Source organism: Engystomops pustulosus, chromosome 1 (genome assembly GCF_040894005.1).
Source record: "Engystomops pustulosus chromosome 1, aEngPut4.maternal, whole genome shotgun sequence".
Lineage (NCBI taxonomy): Eukaryota > Metazoa > Chordata > Amphibia > Anura > Leptodactylidae > Engystomops > Engystomops pustulosus.
The window spans coordinates 3,642,025-3,660,736 of record NC_092411.1 but is presented as its reverse complement, the minus strand read 5'-3'; the positions used below and the strand labels follow the sequence as shown (position 1 = coordinate 3,660,736).

The following is an 18,712-nucleotide window of genomic DNA, read 5'->3' as shown; positions in this document are numbered from 1 at the left end:
GGGAGATACGCGCGGAACGGTGCGCCCAAAATAGCATGTGAAGAACAATATATATGTGTGTGAAGAACACATTGCAGATGTTTAAATACATCTGCAATGTGTTCTTCACACATATATATTGTTCTTCACATGCTATTTTGTTCGCGCCGTTCCGCGCGTATCTCCCGACAAGTAAGCAGATGTGCCAAACATCTGTAATCTATTCTGCACTGTGTTCTGCACTGTGTTTTTCTCTTAAATGATCCTGTGTTCACTGTGTTCACTGTGTTCAATGTTTTTATTCTATTCTTCACTGTTCTTCACATCTGCTAAATTGTCGGGAGATAATATACGCGCGGAACAGTGAAGAATAGATCGCAGATGTTTGCAAATTATCAGAAGACATTATTTTTCAATTAAATAACACATTTTAATCCCAAACCATGGTCCCTTTGAAAAATGCTCGAGTCTCCCATTGAATCGCGCGTCAAAAATGCGCCGAAAACGCAAAAAAAACGCAAATTACTCCAAGGAAAAATGGAACAAAAACGCAGCCAAAACGTCAGTTTTTCACGCATTGCACCCTGACGTGAAACGCAACGCTAGTGTGCAAGAGGCCTTACACCGACCATCATTGAGGGATAGGAGCTAAAACACCAATAACACTGAGTAACATTGTAAAGTAAGGAGCTAAAAATCATCTTTATTGTGTAACATCATTAGGGGGTTGACCTTATTTTCAAATCTGTCCCGAGACAGAGTAGAGCCTTTGAGGTCAGGCCTCAAACTTAACTTTTATTATATTTCAAAGTAAAAACATTTCTAAGATTTCTAAGGTATAACATTCCTGACAATACACAGTTCCACATTTTCAAGAACATCTAACAAAGATACGATGGAAATGCATGATTTTAGATTCTTTTTTGTATATAACAGGCACTATGGACATTTTTACAGCGAATTTGTGCCGTGGAGAGAGCAATACGGAGAGACGTGTCCTGGCCGCTAACAATGTTCAGAGACATAAGTATCACGAATCGGGAACCACATTAAACTACTCATTTACCTGGTTATCTCGAGTTCGGTGATTGGCAGGTCCAAACGCTGAGACTACGATCCGACGGAGTGCAGCTGTCTTGTGCATACGCATGGAACTTGGTGGACGCCGAGACGGATACCATCGTCCCCACGGCCGACCATCGTCCCCGCGCCATGACCATCGTCCCCGCGCCATGACCATCGTCCCCGCGCCATGACCATCGTCCCCGCGCCTGACCATCGTCCCCGCGCCATGACCATCGTCCCCGCACCATGACCATCATCCCGGCGCCTGACCATCGTCCCCGCGCCTGACCATAGTCCCCGCGCCTGACCATCGTCCCCGCGCCATGACCATCGTCGCTATGTCCGACCATCATCCCCGCGCCTGACCATCGTCCCCGCGCCCGACCATCGTCGCTATGTCCGACCATCATCCCCGCGCCCGACCATCGTCCCCGCGCCATGACCATAGTCCCCACGCCCAACCATCGTCCCCGCGCCATGACCATCGTCCATGTCCGGGATAGGATGCCCTCAGTACTTGTGGAGTCTAGCCGTGAACAACTAGCGGGTCTGATAAGGCGCTCGATCTCACCTTCCACATGGCGGAAATATGCCACCTTACCCGCGGAGAAATCCATGATCCTCCAACACTCCTCATATTGGCTGGGTGCCTCATTCCACAAAGCGAAAAGTAATTTAGCAGCCCTAGCCTTTATGTTAAGGCTACATGATCGCCCGGATATCACCAAAACTTTCCTTGTTAAACAGTTGAAAAAAGGTTGGAAGCGTGAGAACTCTTCTCACGATTCCCTCCCCTTGTTTAACCGTATTATTCCCATTTTGGACATAGTGGGGCAAATTTACTTACCCGGTCCATTCGCGTTCCAGCGGCGGCTTCTCTGAAGAGCGTTCGGGTCTTCCGGCGATTCATCAAGGTCCTGCGCCCGATGTCCACCAGGTGGCGCTGCTGCGCTGAGGTCCGCCGAGGTGCCCCGGAGTTCATCCTCTTCATCGTGGTGCATGTGAGTATGGGTCGTGCGACCATTTTTTTTTTTTAAATGCGGCGGTTTTTCCGAATCCGTCGGGTTTTCGTTCGGCCACGCCCCCCGATTTCCGTCGCGTGCATGCCAGCGCTGATGCGCCACAATCCGATCGCGTGCGCCAAAATCCCGGGGCAATTCACGTACAATCGGCGCAAATCGGAAATATTCGGGTAACACGTCGGGAAAACGCGAATTGGGCCCTTAGTAAATGACCCCCAGTATGTAGAGACGCCTTTGAGATGTCACTATTTAAAGCAGCCATTTCCATAGCCTCTTTTGGTGCCCTCCGTGTTGGTAAATTAATAACCCCTAATGCTACTAAACACGGTGATCTGTCACTGTCAGATGTCCTCGCTACACCTTCTGCGGTTCATCTTAGAGTGCACCGTTCCAAAACGGACATTTTTTGGGAGAGGCATTTGTTTAGCCATTCAAGCCTACGGTTTAGATCCCTGCCCAGTATCCTTGATTTTTAATTATTCCCTCTGACGTCCAGCGGGTGTTGATAATTTCCTTTTACATGAATCGGGAACCCCTCTTACCCCTTATCAATTTAATCCGGTTTTAAAGAAATCCCTGCTCCATTTGGGTTCGGTTCTCACTCCTTCCGCATCGTCGCTGCTACCACGACACATTCTCGCGGGATGATTGACGAGGCCATAAAAAATCTAGGCAGGTGGAAGTCTGGAACTGTTTTAAGTTCTACATTCGGCCCGAGATCTTAATTCTCACTGTTTTGTGTATACGTTTTCCCTTAGTTTTACTTGTTAATCTTCCAGGACCTCGTTCCCACGTGTGGATAGTCGGGCACTCGTTTATTCACTAGGCAGAATGGAGAGCAGGAGTCCGTCCATGCGGCAAAAATTTGTGTTTGTGCACTGGTGCGGTGTATGCAGAATGCTCTGGTCCCAAGTCCTATCTGAGGCTTCTCCAGATTTCCCATGTTCTTTCATTCCATCCCCCAGGCGTGGCTGTAGATCATTCCTCGTTGGCATTGGAGAGGGGCCAGGGATCACAATGCGATGTGAGAGAGCGCGCAAAACCCTTAACATCAGGATTCCCAGGCATGTGATTTCCCTGGGAGGAGCGGTTTTTCGGCACAAGTATCTGGAGGCTGATAATCGCCATCTTTTACTTGGAGATGTTGTCCATCTCAATCCCATTGGGTTGGACATTTTCCTTCTCGGCCTGCAGGAGCTTGGGGAGAAGGCCATTGCCTCGGCCCATGTGGGGCGGGTCGCAGCCGGCGCTAGGGTTGAGGTGGCTGCTCCGTGACGGAGTTTACATAGGCCAAAAGACGATCAGAAGTTGCCCACATGCCTTTCTGCAGCCGCCATTTGGGCAAAGGTTTGCCAAGATCGGGCGAAGTCGAATGAGCCTCCCGAGTTTACAAATGTTTACCAATTTATGTTATTTAATAATTTATGTTTCCTATTACATAAAATGCTGTGCCCCCCCCCCCCCACACACATTGCCCAAACACTTAAGTTTTCCTGTCTTTAATGGTAGGTTGGGTTCTAGGTACAGGGTCAGGTGCCAGGTTTCTTGGTTGGGTTTGCACTCCCTACAGTCTTACAGTCTACAGGGGGGATTATAAATGCCCGGGGCGGCTCTACACATGTATAACAATCACTCAGCCCTGAGCCTCGGCTGCTCCCCTCTATTCCCATGTGTTTGTGGGGCGCATCTCATCATGAATATGAGGCGTCGGGCGGAGATCCCCGTTATGTTTTATTAGTACACGGATATTACAGCACCGGTACAATGAGAACATCGCTAGTAGATTATCCTCTATGACTTGTATCCGTGGTTTATGTCCTGTGTGACGAGTAATAAGGCACATGGATAATATATATATATATATATAGTATAAGACAAGAAGCGGCGACACCCAGCAGGGCGGCGATGTCCGGGATTCTTCTTCTCACAGGCCAAACACTTTAGGATCCACAGAGGATTTCAGCAGCTCATTCCCGGCTCTGACAAACCGATCCAGAGAGGAACCTGGGAAAACAGGAAACATTCCGGGTTATATCCGTGACTGGCGATAGATGTGTTACACCCGAATGATCTGTCGCTACAACAAGAAGATTGTATAATGGGGTCACATATACCGTCCTGGACAGGAGAGGAAGCATTACTACAGAATAGGAAACATAGAAAACTCTGCAGCAGGACGATGACCCCTCACAACCAACGTCACAGAGAATTATCTACAGCCCAAAGAAGAACAAGTCCCCGATCCCATCATCATCATCATCATCCAGTCTGTCTGGGATTAAAGAAGGATCTGAGAAAACCTCCATCCACAGAAGATCTGAGATGACTTCTCCAAGATGTCTGGGACAACCTCCCCGCTGAGTCCTTCACAAACCATTTGAAAATGTTCAGAGAAGAACTGATGGTGTATCAAAGGAAATCCACCATCACACTCCATTCTGACCAGGGACATTACTCATAGATCCAGGCACCGGGACTGTGAAAATGTTCTTATATTTGTCATCTATGGCCTCCTTTCTTCTAAAACCAACTTTGAAAAATTATGGTAATGAGCCAGAAGGGTTCTGGGGGTGTGAACACTGATTCCCCCTCCGACTGTGTGAAATTACAACAGGCAGAGGGGAGGAGGGGAGCAGTGTAATAGCCTGTGAACCTACAGCACAGAGTGGCTTGTTAATGCTCCCCCAAAGCTCCTCAGGCTCATTAGCATAATTATAAAACCTGATAGAAAGAGGCCATGGATAGCGAATATAAGCAGATCCCACAGTCCCGGTGCCTGGGTCTATGAGTAATGTCCCTGGTTTATCAGGATGGAGTCTGATAGGAGATTTACAAAGGGGTCGGAAGCACCAGATATTGATCGGATTTAGATTAATCCTTTGTTAATTCATTTTATAGTAGTTAATGAAAATTAATTAATCGGGTGTAGTATCTATGGGGTGCGGCATCTATGGGGTGCGGCATCTATGGGGTGCGGCATCTATGGGGTGCGGCATCTATGGGGTGCGGCATCTATGGGGTGCGGCATCTATGGGGTGCGGCATCTATCGGGTGTGGCATGTGTCGTAGAACCACAAAATAACCAGATGATAAATTGTCCCATCTAAACCCACCAGACGTAAACCAGGACTGGAGTTCTCTGGAGCCAAGGATTTGCTTGTCATGATATTTTGGGTAGAAGCTACAGCAATATCTCAGAACTTTATTGGACCTTCAGCGCCATCAACTCCCCTCAAGAATCCAGAACCCTGGCTGGTCCCTCCATGGACCCACAGTGGTTCTCTATGTGAGATACTCACCTGCTTTGGCCTTGATCCAGGACAAGGCTTTCCCTTCCAGTAATTCCCATTCCTCCCTCTGGTCCAGACACGATGCATGGAGCCAGATCAGCGCCAGGACCGTCGCCCACACGGATGAGTCCACATTCTGGAGAGGAGGAAAATATAAATTGGATTATTATGAAATATTAGATTTCCGTTGCACAAAATGAACCATCACTTTCCATGAGAATAAGAAAAAAAGTGCGATCAACCAGGAAAGAAACTGAAACTGGGGGCTCATTCCCACAAACTTAATGGGAACCGCTATGGGGTCCACATTGAGGTCTATATCATCCCAGATGATAATCGCAAACTTTGTAATATACTTTAATATAAAAATCTGTTCCTGTGTCCTTGGCCCACATTTATTATAGTGTTTGCGCCAGTTTTCTCTATGACTTTGCACCAAAAAGAACATGCAAACCGCTTCTCATGATCCATGACCTGCAGTGATGTCATAAGCATATGACTAATCACATGCTTCAAGTCATCCAATTACACACCGGGAATGGGATGTAGCAGGGCTGTTTGTGTTTGAACGTGTAAATGTGCACTGCTCAAAACAATAAAGGGAACACTCAAATAACACAACCTACATCTGAATGAACTGTTCTCATTGAATACTTTGTTCTGTACAAAGTTTAATGTAGACAACAAAATCACCAACAAAAATCATCAATGGAAATTTAGTAACCAATGGAGGCCTGGAAACCAATAGAGACCTCCCTACAACCCTTGGCTTGCTCCTGATGAGGCTCAGTACTGTGTGTGGCCTCCATGTGCTTGTATGACCTCCCTATTACGCCTCGGCATGCTCCTAGTGAGTTTCAGTACTGTGTGTGGCCTCCATGTGCCTGTATGACCTCCCTATTACGCCTCGGCATGCTCCTAGTGAGTTTCAGTATTGTGTGTGGCCTCCTCGTGTCTGTATGACCTCTCTACAAGGCCTCGGTATGTACCTGATGAGGCTCAGTACTGTGGGTGGCCTCCATGTGCCTGTATGACCTCTCTATTACGCCTTGGCATGCTCCTAGTGAGTTTCAGTATTGTGTGTGGCATCACCATGCCTGTATGACCTCTCTACAACCCTCAGCATGCTCCTGATGAGGCTCAGAATTGTGTGTGGCCTCCACCTGCCTGTATGACCTCCCTACAACTCCTCAGTGTGCTCCTAATGAGGCTCAATACGGTGTGTGACCTCCTCGTGCCTGTATGACCTCTCTACAACGCCTCAGCATGCTCCTGATGTGGCTCAGTATTGTGTGTGGCCTCCTCGTGCCTGTATGACCTCCCTACAACGCCTCGGCATGCTCCTGATGAGGCTCAGTATTGTGTGTGGCCTCCTCGTGTCTGTATGACCTCTCTACAACGCCTCAGCATGCTCCTGATGTGGCACAGTATTGTGTGTAGCCTCCATGTGCCTGTATGACCTCTCTACAATACCTCAGCATGCTCCTGATGTGGCTCAGTATTGTGTGTAGCCTCCATGTGCCTGTATGACCTCTCTACAACGCCTCAGCATGCTCCTGATGTGGCTAAGTATTGTGTGTGGCCTCCTCGTGCCTGTATGACCTCTCTACAACGCCTCAGCATGCTCCTGATGTGGCTCAATATTGTGTGTGGCCTCCTCGTGTCTGTATGACCTCTCTACAACGCCTCAGCATGCTCCTGATGTGGCTCAATATTGTGTGTGGCCTCCTCGTGTCTGTATGACCTCCCTACAATACCTCGGCATGCTCCTGATGTGGCTCAGTATTGTGTGTGGCCTCCTCGTGCCTGTATGACCTCTCTACAACGCCTCAGCATGCTCCTGATGAGGCTCAGTATTGTGTGTGGCCTCCTCGTGTCTGTATGACCTCTCTACAACGCCTCAGCATGCTCCTGATGTGGCACAGTATTGTGTGTGGCCTCCACGTACCTGTATAACCTCTCTACAACGCCTCAGCATGCTCCTGATGAGGCTCAGTATTGTGTGTGGCCTCCTCGTGTCTGTATGACCTCTCTACAACGCCTCAGCATGCTCCTGATGTGGCACAGTATTGTGTGTGGCCTCCATGTGCCTGTATGACCTCTCTACAACGCCTCAGCATGCTCCTGATGTGGCACAGTATTGTGTGTAGCCTCCATGTGCCTGTATGACCTCTCTACAACACCTGGGCATGCTCCTGATGTGGCACAGTATTGTGTGTAGCCTCCATGTGCCTGTATAACCTCTCTACAACGCCTCAGCATGCTCCTGATGATGCTCAGTATTGTGTGTGGCCTCCATGTGCCTGTATGACCTTGTTACAACGCCTCGGCACGCTCCCGATGAGGTTGAGGATAGTCTCAGATACAGGTATGGTTGGAGTTGTCGCAGGTTCTCTCCAGCTGTGCTAAAACGATTTTTTGTCAAGTCACGTTACAGTTATGCTTTATAAGTCCCTGGCTCATGTACTGGTCCTGTCCTATCCGCAGATTACCAGCGCACACGAGTTATCAGAGAACAATGACACATCAGGAACATCATACAGCAAGTCCTGTTATACACACGGCTCAGTATTGTGTCTCTGTGATTTCACCATCACGTATTTCAGGAATAATTACATTATATAAAATGAAACTGAAACGTCATAAAACTGTCAGGACAAGACAGATGCTCCGGACGCCTCGCTCTCACCTGATCCGGATTCTTGTCGCTGATGTCCTGCTGGGTTATTCCCAGTACTGAGGAGAATCCGGGGTTAAGATTCCAGGAGCCGTCCGCATTCTGAAGGGAAATCAACCTGACGAAAGGCGGCTCCGCGACTGCGGATACCACGGACCCAACATCACAGGAATCTTTATAAGAGGCAGAAATACACGGAAGACATTAGATGTTAAGGGAACCTGTCAACACATATATCACAAATACAACTAGTGACAGGTTCCCACTAATATTAGGACACGCCCCCTTCGTCTCGCTGCTGGATCTGGCTGGATGCCAAGTAAGATAACAAAGTTGATTTGATGGGGATGTGAGGGAAACCATTTTTAGCTAAGAGAAGGGGACGATTAGTTAATAGAACTACATTGTGTTAGAGATGGTTAATTAAGGGCCAAAAACTTGTGTAGAGATTCGCTTCTGAAACCGCGGAAAGAAAACGCCTGCAGGTTTATAACCACCAATGATGTAAAATAGTTGTACAAAGTCATTGGGGGTAATTTATTAAGGGCGTTTTCCCAACGTGTTACCCGAATATTTCCGATTTGCGCCGATTTTCCCTGTATTGCCCTGGGATTTTGGCGCACGCGATCGGATTGTGGCGCATCGGAGCTGGCATGCACGAGACGGAAATCAGGGGGTGTGGCCGAACGAAAACCTGATGGATTCGGAAAAACCGCCGCATTTAAAAAACAAAAAGTGTTGCGGAGCTTGCACTTACCTTCACCAGCAATAGGCCGGTGAACTTGAGTGCATTTCAGCGGACTTCAGCGCAGCAGCGCCACCTGGTGGACGTCGGAGGAACTGCCTTAATGAATCCCGGCCAGACCCGAATCGACCGCAGAGAACGCGCCGCTGGATCGCGAATGGACCGGGTAAGTAAATCTGCCCCATTAAGTCCTGAAGTCGGGATCTTTCTACCTCAGATTGTCTCCTACGCTGTGATTGACATCAGGAGGTCTGGTCAGTGATGTCTTTGGGAGCAGGACCATCAATTTTCTGAGACAGGAGAGCTTGACTTCAGAATTATACTCTCCGCCTCCTTGACTTTATACTTTAACCAATTCACATCTCACTTTGAGGTTGATTTTGTGAATGATGCCACCGCACGGGGTCACCTGGAAGCTGCTCAGCTTTGTGAGAACATACTGGTTTACTAGGTCACTTTTTTCATGACAGGTTCCCTTTAAATACATACAGTGGGGGTCATTTACTAAGGGCCCAATTCGCGTTTTCCCGACGTGTTACCCGAATATTTCCGATTTCCGCCGATTTCCCCTGAATTGCCCCGGGATTTTGGCGCACGCGATCGGATTGTGGCGCATCGGCGCCGGCATGCGCGCGACGGAAATCGGGGGGCGTGGCCGAACGAAAACCCGACGGATTCGGAAAAACCGCCGCATTTAAGACAAAAAATGTGTCGCGAAAATTACACTTACCTTCACCAGGTATAGGCCGGTGAATTTCAGGGCATTCCAGCGCGACTCCGGGGAACTTCAGCGCAGCAGCGCCACCTGGTGGACGGCGGAGGAACTTCCTTAGTGAATCCCGGCCGGACCCGAATCCACCGCAGAGAACGCGCCGCTGGATCGCGAATGGACCGGGTAAGTAAATCTGCCCCAGTATCTTGCTATACGTGAGCTGTGATATATATGGCCTGTTGTTCTTGTGACCTGCAGTATATGGGGAGGACTACCAGAAAGTATATTGGAAAATTGCAGACATTTTTATAATACAAACAATAAAATGAATTTGCTGAAATGGGCAAACCCCTTTAATGCAATGTGCGCCCTCGGTCAGCCAATACTGCGATTCGGAGCACTGGGATTGGTCACATGATGTTGAACATGTGGATTAGTACGGGTGTTATATACTCCCTCCTACTTCCATTTAAAGGGAACCTGTCACCAGGGGCCTAATTTTTCACTAAAGACGGATTGTAAAAGCCCATGACATCTGAAGTGCAAATCTGCCTTCCTGCCTTTTCTAAGCATTTACATTACAATATAATTGTGTGTTATACCTTACCTTGCATCCTGAAAAAATCCTGGGTTAGTCACAGGGGCTGGACTTTGGTTTGGATGCATTTAAAAAAAACAACATGTGCCTTGTCAGTGTTACTCACTCGTCAGAGCTTAGCCCCCACCTTTGTGCTCCTGTACAGCTCCACCTCCTGCTCCTTCTCAGAGGTCACAGCCTGGTGAGATGACATCAGTGGGGGAGGGACAGAGCTGTACAGGAGCACAAAGATGGAGGCAGCCTGCAGCTAAGACAGGTCACATGTTGTTTTTTGAAATGCATCCAAACCAAAGCCCAACCCCTGGGACTACCCCAGGATTTTGTCAGGATGCAAGAGTTGTTATAACACACAATTATACTGTAATGCAAATGCTTAGATGTGCACTGCAGGTGTCATGGGCTTTTACAATCTGTCTTTAGTGAGAATAAGGTTCCCTTTGAATGCAGCCATTTTGATGAAGCTTTAATAGCGAAACGCGTGTCCTGGAGCCACTACCACGGCCACGACTAAGGGTTATCCTTTTTGATAATATGGTAGTTTCCTTATTTACGTAGTTACAGAGTTTATACGGTTGAAAAAAAAAACATTTCCATCAAGTTTAACCAAGGAAGGGAAACAATTCTATTATTTCTGCAGTGACCTGTTTATTACTATCTCCAATTTCCATTTTGATTGAATAATTTGGGTTGCTATTACATTTATATCACTTTGGCTCCTTGTGCCCCATTATGTAACAATTGTGGGGGTACACGTGGTATTATTGTGTGACATATACGCTAAACCTTTTTCATATTCTCCTATATACTGTCCTGCCATCTAGTGGTGAGTGCGGGTTATGTCGGGGTGATTTGTGCCTCGTTTAGCTGGTTATGTTCTTTATGATTTGTGTGGTCCTTACATTCTATGGGGGGGTTTATTATACGTATAAATAGGCCTCCTGACGTGTGCAGAGTTTTATTTCTATGCCCGGTCCTATTGGGCGTAGAAGTAAGTGCAGCAGGCGACTTTTCACACCCCGTGCTGGTGCGCCCCCGCTTTATTCGCCTCCGCCTCCCCCTTCATACCCCTCTGCGCCCCCTTCATGCCCCTCCACACCCCCTTTCATGCCCCTCCACACACACTCTTCATGCCCCTCCACACACACTCTTCATGCCCCTCCACACACACTCTTCATGCCCCTCCACACACACTCTTCATGCCCCTCCACACACACTCTTCATGCCCCTCCACACACACTCTTCATGCCCCTCCACACACACTCTTCATGCCCCTCCAACATTTCAGGGCTTCTACTTCCTGATAAATACCCCCCGTATGATCGTATATGATATTGTGTATCAAAGTGCAAAATATATTTTTACATTTTGAATTTGTAGGGCAGCACGGTGGCTCAGTGGTTAGCATTACAGAATTGCAGCACGGTGGCTCAGAGGTTAGCACTACAGCCTTGCAGCATGGCGGTTCAGTGGTTAGCATTACAGCCTTGCAGCACGGTGGCTCAGTGGTTAGCATTACAGAATTGCAGCACGGTGGCTCAGAGGTTAGCACTACAGCCTTGCAGCATGGTGGTTCAGTGGTTAGCATTACAGCCTTGCAGCACGGTGGCTCAGTGGTTAGCAATACAGCCTTGCAGCATGGTGGTTCAGTGGTTAGAATTACAGCCTTGCAGCACGGTGGCTCAGTGGTTAGTACTACAGCCTTGCAGCACGGTGGCTCAGTGGTTAGCACTACAGCCTTGCAGCATGGTGGCTCAGTGGTTAGAATTACAGCCTTGCAGCACGGTGGCTCAGTGGTTAGCATTACAGCCTTGCAGCGCTGGGGTCCTGGGTTAAAGTCCCCCCTGGTCAATATCTGCAAAGAGTTTGTATGTTCCCTTCGGTTTCCTCCCACACTCCAAAACATACTGTTATCTTTGGGAATTTTTGTCACATTTGATATATTTGTGCATAAATTTGCAAGTTTTCAATTTTGGTGTTAATCGTGGTTAAAAAGTTGCAAATAAACTCCAGTCCTGGACAAGACGCAGGAAAAACTTTAGAAAAAAGTTGCAGAAGAGTTTGAGACTTTTGTGCAAAAACCCCATAGACTCAGCAGCCGGAAATATCAACCTCTGAGATAAATGTAACAAGAACCGACACAAATGTCCTAAAGATAATTAACCCCCGAGACTCTGCCTTATATATTAGTACAGAGTAATACCGATACCTGGACCTATATCCATCTGTACGGATCGCGCTACGGAAATAAAGGAAATGATGTCATTAGTCCATAAACTGTGATCTATCACAAAGGATTGTAATATTCTTACTGTATAACATTATTACACTATGGTATATAATACCGCACTGTGATATAGAATACCGCACTGTTATATATAATACTGCACTGTGATATATAATACCGCACTGTGATATATAATACCGCACTGTGATATAGAATACCGCACTGTGATATATAATACCGCACTGTGATATATAATACCACACTATGGTATATAATACCGCACTGTGATATATAATACCGCACTATGGTATATAATACCGCACTGTGATATATAATACCGCACTATGGTATATAATACCGCACTGTGATATATAATACCGCACTATGGTATATAATACCGCACTGTGATATATAATACCGCACTGTGATATATAATACCGCACTATGGTATATAATACCGCACTGTGATATATAATACCGCACTATGGTATATAATACCGCACTGTGATATATAATACCGCACTATGGTATATAATACCGCACTGTGATATATAATACTGCACTGTGATATATAATACCGCACTGTGATATATAATACCGCACTGTGATATATAATACCGCACTGTGATATATAATACCGCACTGTGATATATAATACCGCACTATGATATATAATACCGCACTGTGATATATAATACCGCACTGTGATATATAATACCGCACTGTGATATATAATACCGCACTGTGATATATAATACCGCACTATGGTATATAATACCGCACTGTGATATATAATACCGCACTGTGATATATAATACCGCACTGTGATATATAACACCGCACTGTGATATACAATACCGCACTGTGATATATAATACTGCACTGTGATATATAACACCGCACTGTGATATATAATACTGCACTGTGATATATAATACCGCACTGTGATATATAATACTGCACTATGATATATAATACTGCACTATGGTATATAATACCGCACTGTGATATATAATACTGCACTATGATATATAATACTGCACTATGGTATATAATACCGCACTGTGATATATAACACCGCACTGTGATATATAATACTGCACTGTGATATATAATACCGCACTGTGATATATAATACTGCACTATGATATATAATACTGCACTATGGTATATAATACCGCACTGTGATATATAATACCGCACTGTGATATATAATACTGCACTGTGATATATAATACCGCACTATGATATATAATACTGCACTGTGATATATAATACCGCACTATGATATATAATACTGCACTGTGATATATAATACTGCACTATGGTACATAATACCCCACTGTGATATATAATACCGCACTGTGATATATAATACCGCACTGTGATATATAACACCGCACTGTGATATATAATACCCCACTGTGATATATAATACCGCACTGTGATATATAATACCGCACTGTGATATATAATACCGCACTGTTATATATAATACCGCACTGTTATATATAATACCGCACTGTGATATATAATACCGCACTGTGATATATAATACCGCACTGTTATATATAATACCGCACTGTGATATATAATACCGCACTGTGATATATAATACCGCACTATGATATATAATACCGCACTGTGATATATAATACCGCACTGTGATATATATAATACCGCACTATGATATATAATACCGCACTGTGATATATAATACCGCACTGTGATATATAATACCGCACTGTGATATATAATACCGCACTGTGATATATAATACCGCACTATGGTATATAATACCGCACTAAGATATATAATACCGCACTAAGATATATAATACCGCACTATGATATATAATACCGCACTGTGATATATAATACCGCACTGTGATATATAATACCGCACTGTGATATATAATACCGCACTATGGTATATAATACCGCACTGTGATATATAACACCGCACTGTGATATATAATACCGCACTGTGATATATAATACCGCACTGTGATATATAATACCGCACTGTGATATATAATACCGCACTGTGATATATAATACCGCACTGTGATATATAACACCGCACTGTGATATATAATACCGCACTGTGATATATATAACACCGCACTGTGATATATAATACCGCACTGTGATATATAATACCGCACTGTGATATATAACACCGCACTGTGATATATAATACCGCACTGTGATATATAATACCGCACTGTGATATATAATACCGCACTGTGATATATAACTACCACAGTACAGCACAAAATACCACCCCAGAGATTATAACTACCACAGTACAGCACAAAATACCACCCCAGAGATTATAACTACCACAGTACAGCACAAAATACCACCCCAGAGATTATAAATACCACAGTACAGCACAAAATACCACCCCAGAGATTATAACTACCACAATAAAGCACAAAATACCACCCCAGACATTATAAATACCACAGTACAGCACAAAATACCACCCCAGAGATTATAACTACCACAGTACAGCACAAAATACCACCCCAGAGATTATAACTACCACAGTACAGCACATAATACCACCCCAGAGACTATAAATATCACAGTACAGCACAAAATACCACCCCAGAGATTATAACTACCACAGTACACTGCATAATACCACCCCAGAGATTATAAATACCACAGTACAGCACAAAATACCACCCCAGAGATTATAACTACCACAATACAGCACAAAATACCACCCCAGACATTATAAATACCACAGTACAGCACAAAATACCACCCCAGAGATTATAACTACCACAGTACAGCACAAAATACCACCCCAGAGATTATAACTACCACAGTACAGCACACAATACCACCCCAGAGACTATAAATATCACAGTACAGCACAAAATACCACCCCAGAGATTATAACTACCACAGTACACTGCATAATACCACCCCAGAGATTATAACTACCACAGTACAGCACAAAATACCACCCCAGAGATTATAAATACCACAGTACAGCACAAAATACCACCCCAGAGATTATAAATACCACAGTACACTGCATAATACCACCCCAGAGATTATAACTACCACAGTACAGCACAAAATACCACCCCAGAGATTATAAATACCACAGTACAGCACAAAATACCACCCCAGAGATTATAAATACCACAATACAGAGCAAAATACCACCCCAGAGATTATAAATACCACAGTACAGCACAAAATACCACCCCAGAGATTATAACTACCACAGTACAGCACAAAATACCACCCCAGACATTATAAATACCACAGTACAGCACAAAATACCACCCCAGAGATTATAAATACCACAGTACAGCACAAAATACCACCCCAGAGATTATAACTACCACAGTACACTGCATAATACCACCCCAGAGATTATAACTACCACAGTACACTACATAATACCACCCCAGAGATTATAACTACCACAGTACAGCACAAAATACCACCCCAGAGACTATAAATATCACAGTACACTGCATAATACCACCCCAGAGATTATAAATACCACAGTACAGCACAAAATACCACCTCAGAGATTATAAATACCACAATACAGAGCAAAATACCACCCCAGAGATTATAAATACCACAGTACAGCACAAAATACCACCCCAGAGATTATAACTACCACAGTACACTGCATAATACCACCCCAGAGATTATAACTACCACAGTACAGCACAAAATACCACCCCAGAGATTATAACTACCACAGTACAGCACAAAATACCACCCCAGAGATTATAACTACCACAGTACAGCACAAAATACCACCCCAGAGATTATAACTACCACAGTACAGCACAAAATACCACCCCAGAGATTATAAATACCACAGTACACTGCATAATACCACCCCAGAGATTATAACTACCACAGTACACTGCATAATACCACCCCAGAGATTATAACTACCACAGTACAGCACAAAATACCACCTCAGAGATTATAACTACCACAGTACAGCACAAAATACCACCCCAGAGATTATAAATACCACAATACAGAACAAAATACCACCCCAGAGATTATAATTACCACAGTAAAGCACAAAATACCACCCCAGAGATTATAAATACCACAATACAGAGCAAAATACCACCCCAGAGATTATAAATACCACAGTACAGCACAAAATACCACCCCAGACATTATAAATATCACAGTACAGCACAAAATACCACCCCAGAGATTATAAATACCACAGTACAGCACAAAATACCACCCCAGAGATTATAATTACCACAGTACAGCACAAAATACCACCCCAGAGATTATAACTACCACAGTACACTGCATAATACCACCCCAGAGATTATAACTACCACAGTACAGCACAAAATACCACCCCAGAGATTATAAATACCACAATACAGAACAAAATACCACCCCAGAGATTATAATTACCACAGTAAAGCACAAAATACCACCCCAGAGATTATAAATACCACAATACAGAGCAAAATACCACCCCAGATATTATAATTACCACAGTACAGCACAAAATACCACCCCAGAGATTATAAATACCACAGTACAGCACAAAATACCACCCCAGAGATTATAATTACCACAGTACAGCACAAAATACCACCCCAGAGATTATAAATACCACAATACAGAACAAAATACCACCCCAGAGACTATAAATATCACAGTACAGAACAAAATACCACCCCAGAGATTATAACTACCACAGTAAAGCACAAAATACCACCCCAGAGATTATATATACCACAATACAGAACAAAATACCACCCCAGAGATTATAATTACCACAGTACAGCACAAAATACCACCCCAGAGATTATAAATACCACAGTACAGCACAAAATACCACCCCAGAGATTATAACTACCACAGTACAGCACAAAATACCACCCCAGAGATTATAAATACCACAATACAGAACAAAATACCACCCCAGAGATTATAAATACCACAGTACACTGCATAATACCACCCCAGAGATTATAACTACCACAGTACACTGCATAATACCACCCCAGAGATTATAACTACCACAGTACAGCACAAAATACCACCCCAGAGATTATAAATACCACAATACAGAACAAAATACCACCCCAGAGATTATAAATATCACAGTACAGAACAAAATACCACCCCAGAGATTATAACTACCACAGTAAAGCACAAAATACCACCCCAGAGATTATAATTACCACAGTACAGCACAAAATACCACCCCAGACATTATAAATATCACAGTACAGCACAAAATACCACCCCAGAGATTATAAATACCACAGTACAGCACAAAATACCACCCCAGAGATTATAATTACCACAGTACAGCACAAAATACCACCCCAGAGATTATAACTACCACAGTACAGCACACAATACCACCCCAGAGACTATAAATATCACAGTACAGCACAAAATACCACCCCAGAGATTATAAATACCACAGTACACTGCATAATACCACCCCAGAGATTATAACTACCACAGTACAGCACAAAATACCACCTCAGAGATTATAGCTACCACAGTACAGCACAAAATACCACCCCAGAGATTATAAATACCACAATACAGAACAAAATACCACCCCAGAGATTATAATTACCACAGTACAGCACAAAATACCACCCCAGAGATTATAAATACCACAGTACAGCACAAAATACAACCCCAGAGATTATAGATACCACAGTATAGGACAAAATACCACCCCAGGGATTATACATAGCACAATACAGAACAAAATACCACCCCAGAGACTATAAATATCACAGTACAGAACAAAATACCACCCCAGAGATTATAAATACCACAGTACAGCACAAAATACCACCCCAGAGATTATAAATACCACAGTACAGCACAAAATACCACCCCAGAGATTATAAATACCACAGTACAGCACAAAATACCACCCCAGAGATTATAACTACCACAGTACAGCACAAAATACAACCCCAGAGATTATAACTACCACAGTACAGCACAAAATACCACCCCAGAGATTATGAATACCACAGTACAACACAAAATACCACCCCAGAGATTATAAATACCACAGTACAGCACAAAACACCACCCCAGAGATTATAACTACCACAGTACAGCACAAAATACCACCCCAGAGATTATAAATACCACAGTACAGCACAAAATACCACCCCAGAGATTATAACTACCACAGTACAGCACAAAATACCACCCCAGACATTATAAATACCACAGTACAGCACAAAATACCACCCCAGACATTATAAATACCACAGTACAGCACAAAATACCACCCCAGAGATTATGAATACCACAATACAGAGCAAAATACCACCCCAGAGATTATAAATACCACAGTACAGCACAAAATACCACCCCAGAGATTATGA

General features: G+C 44.3%; 1 protein-coding gene across 3 annotated transcripts in view; it reads right to left on the bottom strand.

Annotated features, from left to right (window-relative positions):
• Positions 1–3,779: 3,779 nt before the first annotated feature.
• LOC140115091 (von Willebrand factor A domain-containing protein 5A-like) overlaps positions 3,780–18,712 on the bottom strand; it is a 60,474-nt gene continuing 45,541 nt past the window's right edge. For all 3 annotated transcript variants that reach the window (XM_072132761.1, XM_072132762.1, XM_072132763.1), the window contains exons 20-23: positions 12,295–12,324; positions 8,046–8,206; positions 5,366–5,492; positions 3,780–4,070 (exon numbers count right to left, since the gene is read on the bottom strand). In XM_072132761.1, coding sequence (XP_071988862.1) covers positions 3,991–4,070; positions 5,366–5,492; positions 8,046–8,206; positions 12,295–12,324 — 398 coding nt within the window. In that variant the 3' untranslated portion in view covers positions 3,780–3,990. The remainder of the gene's footprint in view (positions 4,071–5,365; positions 5,493–8,045; positions 8,207–12,294; positions 12,325–18,712) is intronic.